Genomic DNA, 14,678 nt, shown 5'->3' with positions numbered 1-14,678 from the left:
AATTAATTTTTTTTTTTCAAAATTATCCTTAAGTCATCAAAATTATGGATAAAATCTTTTTATTTATTAAAAATATAATATATATTTCACACAATTTTTTAAAATACATGTTCAACCAAATATAAGCTATTTTACAATATGTTACTTTTTTATGACCAACCAAATATAAGCTATTTTGGAATGTGTCACTTTTCTATAGTCAACCAAACATATCAAAACTATTTTTTTTTCATCATATTTTTAGAAATCAAATTTTTAGAAAAAAATATTTTAGTAAGAATTTTTTTTTTGGTGAATGAAATGGGTCTGAGATGTTACTCTAAAATAGCCATATTATTTAGGGCTTTAAAGCAGTGAATATAAAATGTTACAACAAATTAGGAAGATAAGACCTAGATAGGAAATCTCTTCCCCTACTTAGATCCATAGGATGTTCTTCATTTTGTGATGTGCGCGCTCCCATCGTATTCATAGAAAGACAAAAATCCTCTAGTGAAATTCACATGAGAAGCAGGCAACAATTGTATTTATGAAAAAGAGGGGTAGACATATAAAGGAAGAGACGAGAATGTGTAACGTCCAAATGTACCGTGACGACTCTGTGGACGGCGTGCTATTTGTCATTCGAACCCAACAGTACGCAACCCACCGGCGCAAAGCCACAGAAGAAAGAGAAAAAAGGGGGAAAAAGACCGTCGAAATCTGGAAAAAAAAGAGAATTCTTACAGCGAAATCCCATTGGCCATGTTGTCCGAACCGAAGCCGTCTCGTTCCGTGCTCTCTCTCTTCCGTCCTTTTAACTTTTGTAATCTCGTCATGGCGGAAACGGGAATGGATCGGGGCTTCTACGGTCTTTGAGCAAGGGTTCTAGGGGCGGTGAGGGAGAGGCAACGAGTAGGGGAAGGGATCGATGAGCGGCTCGGAGGCCATGGATCTCGAGAAGGTGGAGTTTTCCAACGAGGGGAAGGGGACTGCGGCCGCCTCCTGCTCGATTTGCCTGGAGCTCGTGCTGAATCGGGGTGACAGATCGACCGCCAGGCTCCAATGCGGGCATGTATTCCATCTAGGTGATGAATTCTTTCCTTTCATTCCATGTTGAATGAATTGCCTGATCTTGTCGACTGTTATTGCTATTCTAGGTTTGAGCGATCGTGCGTCTCCTGTTGTCAAAATCAAACCTTTTTGTTGCGCTGTGTGATATTCTGTTTAGATCTATCGTTACTGGACATTTTCATGGTGTTTACCTTGTGCTGATGTTAGAAGTTGGGTTTTCGTTGTAAAGAATGCAATTTGATTGCGATCGGCTATTTTTTGCTTGAATAAAGATTTCAACTTTATCCAAATTAGAGTATTTTTTGTTAATTTTCACCTGGGTTAGGAAGGAAACTAGTAGAACCTTGTAGAAACATGGAGCATTGATTTTGTACTTACCAATCAGCAGTCAGTCTGATCCATGTCCCATTTGAAATTATGTAAGAATTAAGTTAGATGGCTGGCTAACCAGTTGAATTTATGGTTTCACAGGGTGGCAGGTGGGACTGAGATTGGTAATTCAGTTGAATTTCCACTGTAGGAAGGAAAATGTGAAATTTAATGCAATTTTGGTATATTCTTTTTCCTGATTCGGTGCTTGTTCCCCTGAATAAACTTGACATTAATTGGTTTATGCTAGCTGATATGTAAGATGGACATGCATCTCGTAGCAAGAAACATATTTGGGAAGGAGGTGTCATAAACTAGTATGTGAATAAGCTGCATTTCTTCTTCTTGCTAAGGATCATAACTTTTAAGCATAATACATGGCTTTACTTGATCCATAGTCTAGTAGGTCTCAAGGTGCCTGCTTTCTGTATGAGGTTAACCCTTCTTTACTCAGATCGTCTATATACTGGCTAAAAAAAATATGATGTTCAATTTGATGATAATTGCTGATGATTAAATACAGAGCTCTGCTTGTTGTAGTCATCATCATCATCATCATCCTTCTCCTCCTCCGACATGAAAATGGGATAAAATTCTGTATCACAACCCTAAGCCAAGAGGGCTTAATTGGAAAGATAAAGTAGTTTTTTGTGACTATTAGTTGGATGTTGAACTTCTGAATGTTAGTGTGAATTCCTAGACCTGGAAAAATGTTTGATAAGTAGAGATGCCCTGTTGGAGCCTATTTATCACTGATGTTCTAAAAATGCATTGCATACTGCCACATGTGCATATGCATATGTGGTCCCTTGACCGCACAGCATTTTTTATGTGGTTACTATTTGTGGTCATGCTACAAATGGACCAACAAGTCCATCTACTTACAATTGTGGGGCCACATAAATAGACTTATTAGTATTTTACGACTAATATGTGAGCCTGGTTAGTATCTTGGAGCCATAAATACAGCCCACTTTTGTGTGGACCCATGGAGAGGAGTGGATTCAAGCTGATGGTTAGTTTTAATATAGATTTCAGAAGGGCCTGATATGGATATTAGTAATAGTTATTTATATTAATTATTCTGTTGTCATTGCTTCTAGGTGTAAATTACTATCAATAAGCACTTAGTTGTTATTGTTATTACTATTGTTATTATTCATCCAAAAAATATAATTATTATTGTTGTTATTATTGTATTTAACATATTATGGTTATTTTCAAGTAAAAAAAAGTAACTGCATATGTGATTTGCATACTGCATATGCACGTGCATATGTGATCCGCGTAATGCATTTATGTTATACAGTCCTTTGACCTTTTGCATACCCAGCTGCCATTAAAACATTGTTTATCATGATTAATGACAAGTTTGATCAACATAATTTGCAGCTTGCTACATTATGTCGTTACATGCTTATAGTAGGATTAGTTAGGGTCTTTCTCCAGTTGAGTTATAACACTTCATGAATGAGTATCGGGTGGGGCTATCGACACATGTTCATTTTTGGATGCAGTAAATAAAGGTTGGTAATTGAGGGCACCACATTCCTTATTTATATTTGATATGAAGATTCTTTTGCGGTAGTCAAGGTGAAGTTAAGGCAATTTATGCATGTGCATTGTGAGTAGGGAACTCTCCCCATCTCTCTCATACCATCTAGGACTAAACTGTGCATATTTGAAGGATATTGAAAGGAAAAATTTAGTAGAATGAATTCAATGTGAAAAGTGAGTTTGCTTGAGAGTTGAAAACAAAACAAAATAAAAGAGAAAGAGTACATTAATAGTTGGGGTTTCGGTAGTCCAACAGTAAATGCAGTGCCAGAATATAGAATGGATGCTATGAAGTCAAATAGGACATAATAGGATTTCTGAAGTCAAAAAAGAAAAAGAGATACGCGTGTTGAGCTTCTAACAAAACCTGATAAAAGGGGCAGTGGATTTAATAAAAGGAGGCATATAGGATGGATAAGAGAGAATAAGAGAATACTTATTGCAAATTTGGACAGGGTATTTACTTTAGGCTTTTTGGACAGGGTATTTACTTTAGGCTTTTGTACAATTTCTACAATAGAGATACATATAGGCCATGTTGTGTTTGTTGGAATAAGAATTGGAATGAGAATTGGGAATGGGTATCGCTTTTCCATTTCATCCCATTCCCTTATTTGGTTGGTCATTTAGACACAGAAATGCTGATTTCAGTGGTTGTCGAGTTCTCGTAAACGGGGTAAAAGGATGCCTGGGGGTTGGGGAGGCGCTTTGGTTTTCTTTTCCCTAGTGTTGGATATGTGCCTAATTATATATACAAAGAGGTCTTTTACATATTATATTGATTAATATAAATTGTCTATAGTATGAAGGATATTATAATAATATATAATGTTTATTGTACAGCCAAAACCTGATAAATGGGGCAGTGGATTTAATAAAAGGAGGCATATAGGATTGATAAGGGAGAATAAGAGAATACTTATTGCAAATTTGGACATGGTATTTAATTTAGGCTTTCGTAGAAGTTCTACCATAGAGATACATATAGGCCACATTGGGTTTGTTGGAATAGGAATGGGGAATGGGTATTGCTTTTCCATTTCAGCCCATTCCCATGTTTGGTTGGTAATTTAGACACAGGAATGCTGATTTCACTGGTTATTGAATTCTCATGAAAGGAGTAAAAGGATGCCTTGGGGTTTGGGGGAGACATTTTGGTGTTCTTTTCCCTAGTGTTAGATATGTAACTAGTTAATTATATAAAGAGGTTTTTTACATATTATATTGATTAGCACAAATTGTATATAATATGAAAGTATATTATAATACTATATAATGTTTATTGTATAACAATAAAGCAATATTATGTTTTGGTATGTAAATATTAATAAATATTAAATATCAATTAACTATAATTAGTAGTATATATTATCACTTATAAAACAATCATATCGTATATAATATGTAATTCTGTGAATCATATATAATTAAAACGTGTAGTTATTATTATTACAGATTAAATATTATTCATAGTTATATTATTATAGCAAATGTGTGTATGTTTATACAAATAGGAATATATTACAAGAATTGCTTCATTTACTTGAGATAATGTAGACTTATCCAAACATAGAAAGCAGAATCAGTTATTCATGATGACTCCTAGGAACAGATATCCTGCAAATAGGAAAAGCAATCCTGATTTCCATTTCCACCCCAAAACATGGCCATAGGTGTTAAACTTGCACTCCGCATACTCTAATTAATGCTGCTAGTACAAAGCAATGACCTGTGCAAATGCAAGGAAGGCGTTACACATGACCCAAACTTAAAACCAACTCAAATAAATGTTTCTAGTGGCATGTGAAATGTACTTGATGTAATTTGGCTTCCTTTAGCACACATTAACTACACAAGTTCTTATTACCGATATTGTGAATCTGGCTAGTATGTGGAGTGAGCCTTAGTGATCATCTAATGCTGTAATTTCAAGGACCATGCATAAATGTATAAGACTCATATGTAAAGCATGCGTGTGGGAAAAATGATATTGATTGTTCTATTTGATCCAAGGTTTATAAATTGAGGTACGATTTTCTAATGGTCGCTGACTTGTATGCTATATACTGCAGTTTGTTCTATATTGACACAAGGTACCAGCGCATGGCTTTAAGCAAAACTATGGCATGTGTGATGCATATATATTTTTATTTTTTAAATGATAACCATTTAGGTATATAAATAAATAATAAATGCTAGAGGAAGGATTTAACCATTCCACCTCATGGTTGACAACCAGTAGCTCTAACCAATGCAGGGTGGGAAATATGGATAGCACGCCATATGGGGAAACTCAAGGTTAGGAGATGAGGATGCTTGGACATGTCTCACGCGTGGCATTATATAGTAGATATGAAAAAGGCATAGGAGTTTTAAGATTGGTACTTGGTGGTATGGGATTGACTATGTGTGGATCCAAAGTGATTCAGGCTGGTCCATCACAAATTGGTCTTGAGGGGGTGTTGGGTACCGGTTCCTAGTTCGTATGATCTAGAACAGCTAGTATGGGTTGGTATGCTTGGTACTTGAATCCTTGGTTCAATCTTTATTTCCATAATGATGCCTAAATTATGTAATACCACTAATTAACTTGCTTACGAGAAAAAATATATAATTTGAACCAAGGTTCGCAATTTCAATACTAATCCCTGTATTGGTACCATGCTGATACAATGTCTGTATGCCCACTATGAGGGTCGACTCTGCATACCGAGACTTTGTACGCCCCCCGTACTGAGTCTCCATTTGATATTGAAGCAATATTGTATGCCCGGTACGTGCCAGTATGCACCTATATGGTGAACCTTGATTTGAATTGCATTTGACTCTATAATATCTCTATTTTCGCTACTTCTGATAGTTTAGAATTATAGGATAATGCTTAGATTGTTTAATGCGTATGCAAATTTTCTATTATGCTTACTCCACTTTTCTCTTTTGGAAGAGACGCTTCCCTTGTAGCGGGAAATGGTAGGTTTGAATTTTTTGTAGGATTGGGGCTGAGAAAAGCTATGTTGTCAAATGACATACTCATATATGTTGAGGGCTTTGCATATTTCATCTTGTATTTGGTGCAAAAGGGACATTAACCTATAACTGAAAATAAAAAGGGAGTTTGTTATCGAATTCAGATTGTAATATTAGTAATTTGGGGGGCATTAAGGAAAAGGAATGCACATAAAGGAATGCCATGGTAATCTTCACAGGTAATTTCTGTGAGACAAATGAGGAATGTGGACTTGCAGCAAATTTATACATGTTTTCAGGTAGATTTGACATGGTGTAGGCAAATGATATAGGTTCAATTGATGAGATTATGCTAATGCCATGATAAGCTTCTGAGGTAATTTCTGAGCCTAATAAGTAATGCAGGCTTGCACCCAATTTGTATAGTGGCCAATATAGGAGTCAGTTCGGCGTACCAAGTCTCGGTTCCATACCATTATGGTATGATAAGTCTGGTATAAGGCAGTATGCATCGGTACAACGGACTTTATATATATATAAATGGAATATGGGAGACCGATATCCTAAATGAGAAAAAAGATTTTAGAAGGGCTATGACAGCCCTAGTCAATCATTTTAGCATAAAAGGAAAAGTTACTGAGAACGATCAAAGAGCAAATTAAGTTATTAGGTGAAAAATCATCTAAGGCGAATCTAGATCTGATCAATCTCTATGGTTTATGTGACCTAATAGAGATGCTCTCAATGGTCAAATTCAAAGGGCTAGACTATTGAGAAAAAGTACAAAGAGTTCTAAACAAAGAACTCTAAGATACTATTCATGATATGACACCACAGCATGGAAAGCCGAATCGGCCTGTACCGGACCGTTCCGACACTTAAACGGTACGTCGGACCGTTCCGAGCCATCTCGGGCTGGAACTGACCGTTACTGGTGCGAATCGGCGGGTACGCACCGGTACGTTTTTTACCCACAGCGTTGTGATTTTTAAACCACAGTTCGCGTGCGCTGTGGTGTTAAAAAAGACCACAGCATGGCGTTGTGGTGTTAAAATAAAGTGGCCGACAACGGCCACCTTTTTTACGCACTGTGGCCTTCCTATCACTGTTTTGGCGACAGAATTTGAAAAAAAAATAGAGTGATTGCCACGCCCCCTCCCATTCGGCTATAAATACCAAACGAATTGTTCTGACAATCACAACTCAGAAGGAGGGATAACCAGAGAAGGGTAGATTTGAGAGAGCCCACAAATTGGGAAGGAGGTGCTAAGAGAGTTCTTTCCTTCTCAAAAAAATCTAGCGGAGACTATTTTGGTAAGCATCCAGCTGCCCAGCTTACCAAAAAAAGAAAACAAAGGGCCCCAGTGGAGAGTATAAAGGAGAGCTAGACCAGCACGGTACTTATGATGGTGATGGATTTTTTAGCCATGGAGGGAGCAGAGGACAGTATGGTACTTATGAGATATAGCCGAAGGGTGGCCTTCGATTCACTGGTGAGTCCCAATTTTATGCATGCTACACAGGATACGGACCACGGTCGACCATCTGATAGAGTATGTGAGGATACTATTGCATATAAAAGACGGGCTCCTCGAGATCGTTCAGGAAGACAGGATACAACTGCAGATGAGCTCGCATATGGATCCTATTATCCACAGCCTTAGGCATACGAATATGGATATGGTGTGTCGGATTTTGCTTCCGCTATATTCGGATGAGCCTCTACATAGTCAAAAGACACCTCTCAGACCCAGAGCGTGAGCGAGAGATTCAATAGTTCTTATAACCTGGTGCGAGTTTTTTCTGGTTGGCTTGATCTACTTTCTCCTGACTATACTTATGATTCGGATATCTACGAGAGCCATCGGCACTCGTTCCGATTTTAGATATCCGAGAGTGCTTTAAATGTATGTAAATAATTGTATCTTAATTTGAAGATATTTTATGTGTATCATTTTATCATTTGTATCATTTGGAACGGAAGGAAGTAATACCATGCATCATCTATCTTCAACCCTAATTCTAAATATAGAAACATCAAAAACCATTAAAAAAATCAAGAAAACAATAAAATACATCAAACTTCACTTAATTTCATAAAATAAGATCCAACAGAAACAAAACTTCAAAAAAAAATAGCGTCGAAACCCAAAACCCGGTCATTCAACCGGTACCGGTATGGTACCAGACCGGACCGATACCGTACCGGTCTAGGGCACCACCGGTACGCCGACTAGTACTGGTACAACGTACCTTGCACCACAACCTCATGATATTAAAGAGTTGCTAATTGAATTAAGAGTTGTTGCCCAGAGGTGCAGCCGAAGAGGGGGAGATGAATTGGGTCTCTTTAAAAATATTTGAAGTTAAAACGTATGGAGAGTATGAGTTACTGTTATCTTATAGTTTCAGCAGCGGAAATAAGATTGCACAAATTCGACAGTGAATAAAGTTAGGAAAGCAGTCAGAAATATGCAGAGGAAAGGAAGAGAAGAACCACAATCACAAACACCAAGGTTTATAGTGGTTCGGTGCACTTCCAGCACCTACGTCCACTCCTCAAGCCTAGCTTGAGATTTCACTATAATCCAGCAGATTACAGCCTGATTATTTTCCGGGCTCACAATCAAAATCCAGTTGGTTTTCCCAGGCAACCAACCGAAAACCTTTTGTTTTCCGGGATCACAGACAACCCAATTGGTTTTCATATAAACCAACTAGAAACTTTTTCCTTGCTGAATATTTTCGATTCAGCAACTTTCAATCGTGGCTTGGAAGAGCCTTTACAAGTTTCAAATCAATGAAACTGTTACAACAGCAATTAATCCAACTAAAAAAATGCTGTAACTAGAAAATTTAAAGCTTCAGAGCATATAAAGAATAAATCAATGAAAGTAAAAGCTGAAGCCGATGAAGAAGTTGGCTGTGGAAGAATGTTCCAATGTCCGAACAACAGCTCATCACGATGTAGTGCGAAACTTTGACTGATCTCCTCACAAGAGAAAGTTTGAGATTACAATGCTGGTGAGGACGATGAATTGTTAAGCCTTTTCTTCTCTTTTTCTCAGTGGAAATCTTTTATTTTCAATAAAATCTTTTTCCTTTTCTTGTTGTTTCCATTCTGAGGTTCCCTCGTATTTATAGACAAATGCTTCGGCGGGATTTGAATTCCTTTCTTCCCGTTCTGATGAGAATCTTTTTCTGTTACAAAAGAAGATAAAAGTCGTTCACAGCTTCCCGTTGTGGTCCCAGCAGTATAAGGGTCGATTCATGTATCTCAGGGGTTGACTCATGTTCATTTTGGATCGGCACTTCAAAATGTCGAGAAGGCTTATGCTGTGGTATTTGCAAAGGGTCGACTCTCTATCCTTAAGGGTCGGCTCATCTTCATCAGGAGTCGCCTCTTTAAACACAAGGGTCGGCTCACGCTTTAGTTTTTCGGCCAGCGCTGAGACTGAGCAGGGGTCGACTCTTCAAACTCAAGGGTCGACTCTTCAATTTCGGGGGTCGACTCATTTTGAACAAGGGTCGACTCTTCAAGCTTCTCTCAGGCGGTAAGAACTTTCTGTTTACTTTAAACTACACAATGGTCGACTCATGTTCTGCGGGGGTCGACTCATTGACTGTGTTCCTTGAATAAAACTTATCAGAATCAACTTAAACTTGTCCTTTTTGCTTAGGAGTTGACTCAAGTCTTTCAAACAGAAAATTTTAGACTTCATCTCTATTCTCCATGGACTAGATTAATATCATTTCCTTTTAGAACATGTCCAATGAGATATTTGCGAAGAACTTAAGATTTTGCAGTGCTTTAATTCTTCTGATTTTTCTTGACTTATAAAACTTCACAATTAAGCCAATGTCATTAGTATACATCATCTCAAGTGTTTTGTAATCATCAAAATTCATCCTTTAGGGTTGACAATCTTTTCCTTTTTAATGATGACAAAATTATTGAGTTAAAAATAATTTTGCAATAAATTTCACAGCAATTATCAGAATTTTATAATGAAGTTCAGAGCAAATATGACATTTAGAGATATATGCATAATTTCACCAAATTAAGGAGAAAAGTCTCCCCCTATCAATTATAAACATTTGAATTATGCAGAGTTCTTGTTCTTCATCTTTTCTTAAGTTTTGTTTACCATCATAATTTAAATCTCCCCCTATATATTATCTTTAATGTAGAGATTGGTATTTTGAATTCTTTTCACATTTCTTATATCTCATATTAGAATTATTTTTCATATATTTCTCCCGATTTGTATTCAGAATTCTTTTCACATTTCTTATCTCTCAGTTTAGAATTCTTTTTCATATATTTCTTCCGATTTGTATTCAGAATTTTTTTTCATATTTCTTATCTCTCAGTTTAGAATTTTTTTTCCTATATTTCTCCCCTTTTTTGTCATCAACAAAAGAAAGGAAATTAAAAATAATTTCTGATACTAGCATTAAGGATTAAGGATTGATTCAATATGTATCAGAGCAGCATACAAACCAATAAATACATTAACTGCATTTCAAGAAGGGTAAGCATTCATTATAATTGATAAATGAAGTACACTTGATAAATCAAAAAGATTACAATTGAGATCAATTTGTATCAGACAGCATACAAGTGTGCCACAAAAAAAAAATCATGAAACTCAGCTTAGTACAAGGTTATGTTTTGAAAACATGGGTTTTAGTCTAAGCTCTGGTTAGGTATAGTCTAAGGTCAGTCTAGGTTCAAGATTTTGAAGATGAAGGTCCAGATTGATCTTCCTTTGGCTCTTCCATCAGCTTGTCAATTTTACTGTTCAGTGCAGTGATGGAGCAATTGAGCTGAGTATGTTCTTTTTTCAATGCTTGTACAGAACCTTGAACAGAATTTCTTTGAATCCTAAGTTGCTCTTCAATTGCTACCATTCTTCTTTGTTGATTAGCTGCAAGTTGCCTTAAACCTTGCAGTTCTGCTTTCACTTCTTGGGTCATGTTAGTGAGATGATTGACTTTGCTAAAACTGGCTCTAGAATTAAGCAGTGCTGTAATACTGTTGTCCCCAATAGCTTTTAACTGCCATTTCTCAAGTCTGAGTGGAGGATCTGATGACCTTTGAATAGGTGGAGGCTGCCTGACTGAAGGTTCTGTTGAAGGTGCTTGTATAGGAATTCTTTTGCCTTTGTGTGGTGTAGGAGTGTCTTGACCACTTTCATCTTGAATTTCCTTCCTTTTATGAGTCCATTTTTCCTCAGATTTAACAAATCCCATCCTCTTCAATGATTTGTCATTGTAAACATAAGAAGACAGTAGTTCCTTCTTGGTTTCCCCGTCTAGATTTATATTGAAGTAACAGAGGACTTGAGTTAAGACCATACCATAAGGAAGTGAAGCTCCTTTTCTCTGTCCTTGAGCTTCCATGTATCTAAGCATCAAGCAGGGTAGGTTCAGTGGGAGTCTTTGTATGATATGGTGCATTACTAGTATATCCCTTTCTGAAATATGATCAAATTTTTCTGTCTTCGGAAAGAACATTTTGTTGATCATGTGATGCAGTAGACGCATCTCTGCATTCAGTTGATTGGCACTGATCTCAGTCCAATCTCCTGTGACTTCTCTATTCAGAATGGTACTAATCCCTTCATTCCTATTTTCTAGATCTCTATTTTCTCCATCATTTGGAATCCGAAGGGTATCTCTAAGAATTTTTTCAGTAATTAAGATAGGGATTTCTTTTACCTTGGATGAGATCTGTCTTTCTCCATATCTGGCATTGTTGTAGAACTCTCGTACCAGGTCTGGATAGGTTGGCACATTCAGTGAACATAAATATTCCCAACCCATATCCTTTAGATTTTGCCCTAAGGGAAAATTTTCTTTCTCCATAAATTCAAAATCCACTCTCCTTCCTGTCGATACATTTCTTATGGAGAGAGGTCCTTGTTTCGACACTGAGGACGGAGGTGACAGAGGAGCCGTAACGGGTTGAGGCGGTGGTGTTACTTGCCTCTGTGGATTCTCTGCCCAAGCCTTTGTTCTCCTCTCAATTTGTGGAGTGGCATTCTTCCTCTTTGGTCCGGATGTAACTTGCTTGATTCTCACCATATCAGAACCTCGGAAAGATTTTCTAGGGTTTTTGGAGGTTTTTGTTTGAAGAGTTTGAAGACAAAAAGGCGCTCTAAGAGGTATGAAACGTTTCAGGTTCAACGTTTCAAAGAGAGAGAGAGAAAGCCTTTTAGCATTTGTTTCTAATAGTTTCCTCTTTAGTTGCTCATCCAACTCATGAGTCATCTTCTATGAACTAAGAGTCGACTCTTTTAACATAAGAGTCGTCTCTTGTGAGTTAGGGGTCGACTCTTTTAATTTAAGAGTCGTCCCTTACTACATGAGTCGACTCCTCATTTATATGAGTCGTCTCCTTAAACTGTTCGAGAGACAAAATCTTTTGAATAAGATTTAAAACTCAATTACAAACCACGGATCAAATCAACTAAAATTCAACTATTAATAGTCAATCAAAATACATAATTTATCATTCATAATCAGTCATCAAAATGGATCACAAATACATAATTCACCTCTAAATTTACAAAATACTTCTTCATTAAGAGATTTAGTGAATATATCTACAATTTGTTTATTAGTATTTATAAATTTCATTTTTATATCCCCATTTTGAGTATGATCTTTTATGAAATGATGTCTGATTTCTATATGTTTAGATCTTGAGTGTTGTATGGGATTTTTAGTCAGATTTATGGCACTAGTGTTGTCACATCTTATAGGAATTTTATTTTGTTTTATGCTATAGTCCTCGAGTTGTTGCTTAAACCATAGAATTTGAGCATAGCAACTTTCTGCAACAATATATTCAGCCTCAGCTGTAGATAATGCTACGGAATTTTGATTCTTGCTAAACTAAGAAATTAAGTTTGTTCCAAGGAATTGACAAGTTCCTCTATCTAATCTACAACCAGCAAAATCAGCATCTGAATATCCAATTAAGTCAATTGTAGATGTCTTAGAATACCATAAGCCTAAGTGTTGTGTTTCTTTTAAGTATCTTAATATCCTTTTAACAGCAATTAAGTGTGATTCTTTAGGATTTACTTGATATCTTGCACACATACAAACATTATGTATTATATCAGGTCTACTTGCTGTAAGATAAAGTAAGGAACCAATCATTCCTCTATACAGCTTTGAATTAAGGGATTTACCATGCTCATCTTTTTCTAATTTACAAGAGGGGCTCATAGGAGTACCTATTGATTTTGAATCTTTCAAACCAAACTTCTTTAAGATTTTCTTTGTGTACTTGCTTTGGCAGATGAAGATTCCATCTCTTGTTTGCTTAATTTGGAGTCCAAGGAAGAAGTTGAGTTCTCCCATCAAGCTCATCTCGAACTCACTTTGCATGAGCTTAGCAAATTCTTCACATAAGCTTTCATTAGTATCACCAAATATAATATCAACATATATTTGAACAATCAGAATATCAGCATTTTTCTTTTTAATAAACAAGGTTTTACAACATTTCCTCTTGAAAAATTACTTTTTATTAAAAAATTGCTTAATCTATCATACCAAGCTCTAGGAGCTTGTCTCAAGCCATAAAGTGCTTTGTTCAATTTAAAGATATGATCTGGAAGTTTATGATTTTCAAATCCACGTGGCTGTTCTACATAAACTTCTTCTGTTATGAAGCCATTTAGAAATGCACTTTTGACATCCATCTGAAATAATTTAAAATCCATGAAGCATGCAAATGCAAATAATAATCTAATAGCTTCAAGTCTAGTTACAGGTGCAAAAGTTTCATCAAAATTAATTCCTTCTTCTTGATTATATCCTTTAGCAACTAATTTAGCCTTATTTCTAATTACAATTCCATCCTCATTTAATTTATTTCTGAAAATCCATTTTGTTCCAATTACAGAAATATTTTCAGGCCTTCTAACTAAATTCCAAACATTGTTTCTTTCAAAATGATTCAGTTCTTCTTGCATTGCCATTAACCAATTGTTATCTTTTTCAGCTTCTTCAAAAGATTTTGGTTCTATTTGAGAAACAAATACAAGATGAGTACAAACATCTCTAATGGAGGATCTAGTCCTTATCCCTTGTGAAGGATCACCAATTATTAATTCTCTAGGATGACTATGTGCATACCTCCATTCTTTTGGTAGACTAGTTTTACCCTTAAGCATTTGATCTTCTTCTTCTTGATTATCATCATGCTCTGAATTTTCAGATGCAGAAACATCCTTTAGGGTTAATTCTTTGTCTTGCTTATTGAGTTCTTCTGCATCATCATCGAGATCTACATTCTTTCTTGAAGAAGGATCATTAGATTCATCAAAGATAACATGTATTGACTCTTCTACGACTAGAGTTCTCTTGTTAAATATTCTATATGCTTTGCTTGAAGAAGAATATCCAAGAAAAATAGCTTCATCTGATTTTGAATCAAATTTTCCCAAGTTGTCCTTACCATTATTTAGAACAAAACAGATGCAACCAAAAATATGAAAGTATGAAAGATTTGATTTCTTATTTTTCAAAAGTTCGTAAGGAGTTTTCTTTAAAATTGACCTAATGGTAACTTTATTAAGAGCATGACAAGCTGTATTTATGGCTTCAGCCCAAAAATACTTAGGTAAGTCACTCTCACATAACATTGTTCTAGCCATTTCAGTAAGTGTTCTATTTTTTCTCTCTACAACACCATTTTGTTGCGGTGATCT

The 14,678-nt window shown here is 36.1% G+C and overlaps 1 protein-coding gene across 4 annotated transcripts in view; it reads left to right on the top strand.

The window, feature by feature from the left end:
• The first annotated feature begins 632 nt into the window (after window positions 1-632).
• LOC103715364 (E3 ubiquitin-protein ligase IPI1-like) overlaps window positions 633-14,678 on the top strand; it is a 36,483-nt gene continuing 22,437 nt past the window's right edge. Inside the window, exon 1 of one of the 4 annotated variants that reach the window (XM_008802964.5) lies at window positions 633-1,067. In XM_008802964.5, coding sequence (XP_008801186.1) covers window positions 911-1,067 — 157 coding nt within the window. In that variant the 5' untranslated portion in view covers window positions 633-910. Of the gene's footprint in view, window positions 1,068-1,529; window positions 1,605-14,678 lie in introns of those variants that run through there. The other 3 variants (XM_017844769.4, XM_088706769.1, XM_088706767.1) reach the window with 3 other exon arrangements.

Source organism: Phoenix dactylifera, chromosome 11 (assembly GCF_051530095.1).
Source record: "Phoenix dactylifera cultivar Ajwa chromosome 11, Ajwa_hap1_PhDact_Kaust_v1.1, whole genome shotgun sequence".
Taxonomy (NCBI): domain Eukaryota; kingdom Viridiplantae; phylum Streptophyta; class Magnoliopsida; order Arecales; family Arecaceae; genus Phoenix; species Phoenix dactylifera.
Note: the sequence above shows the minus strand (reverse complement) of the source record. Positions and strands in the feature narration are given on the sequence as shown.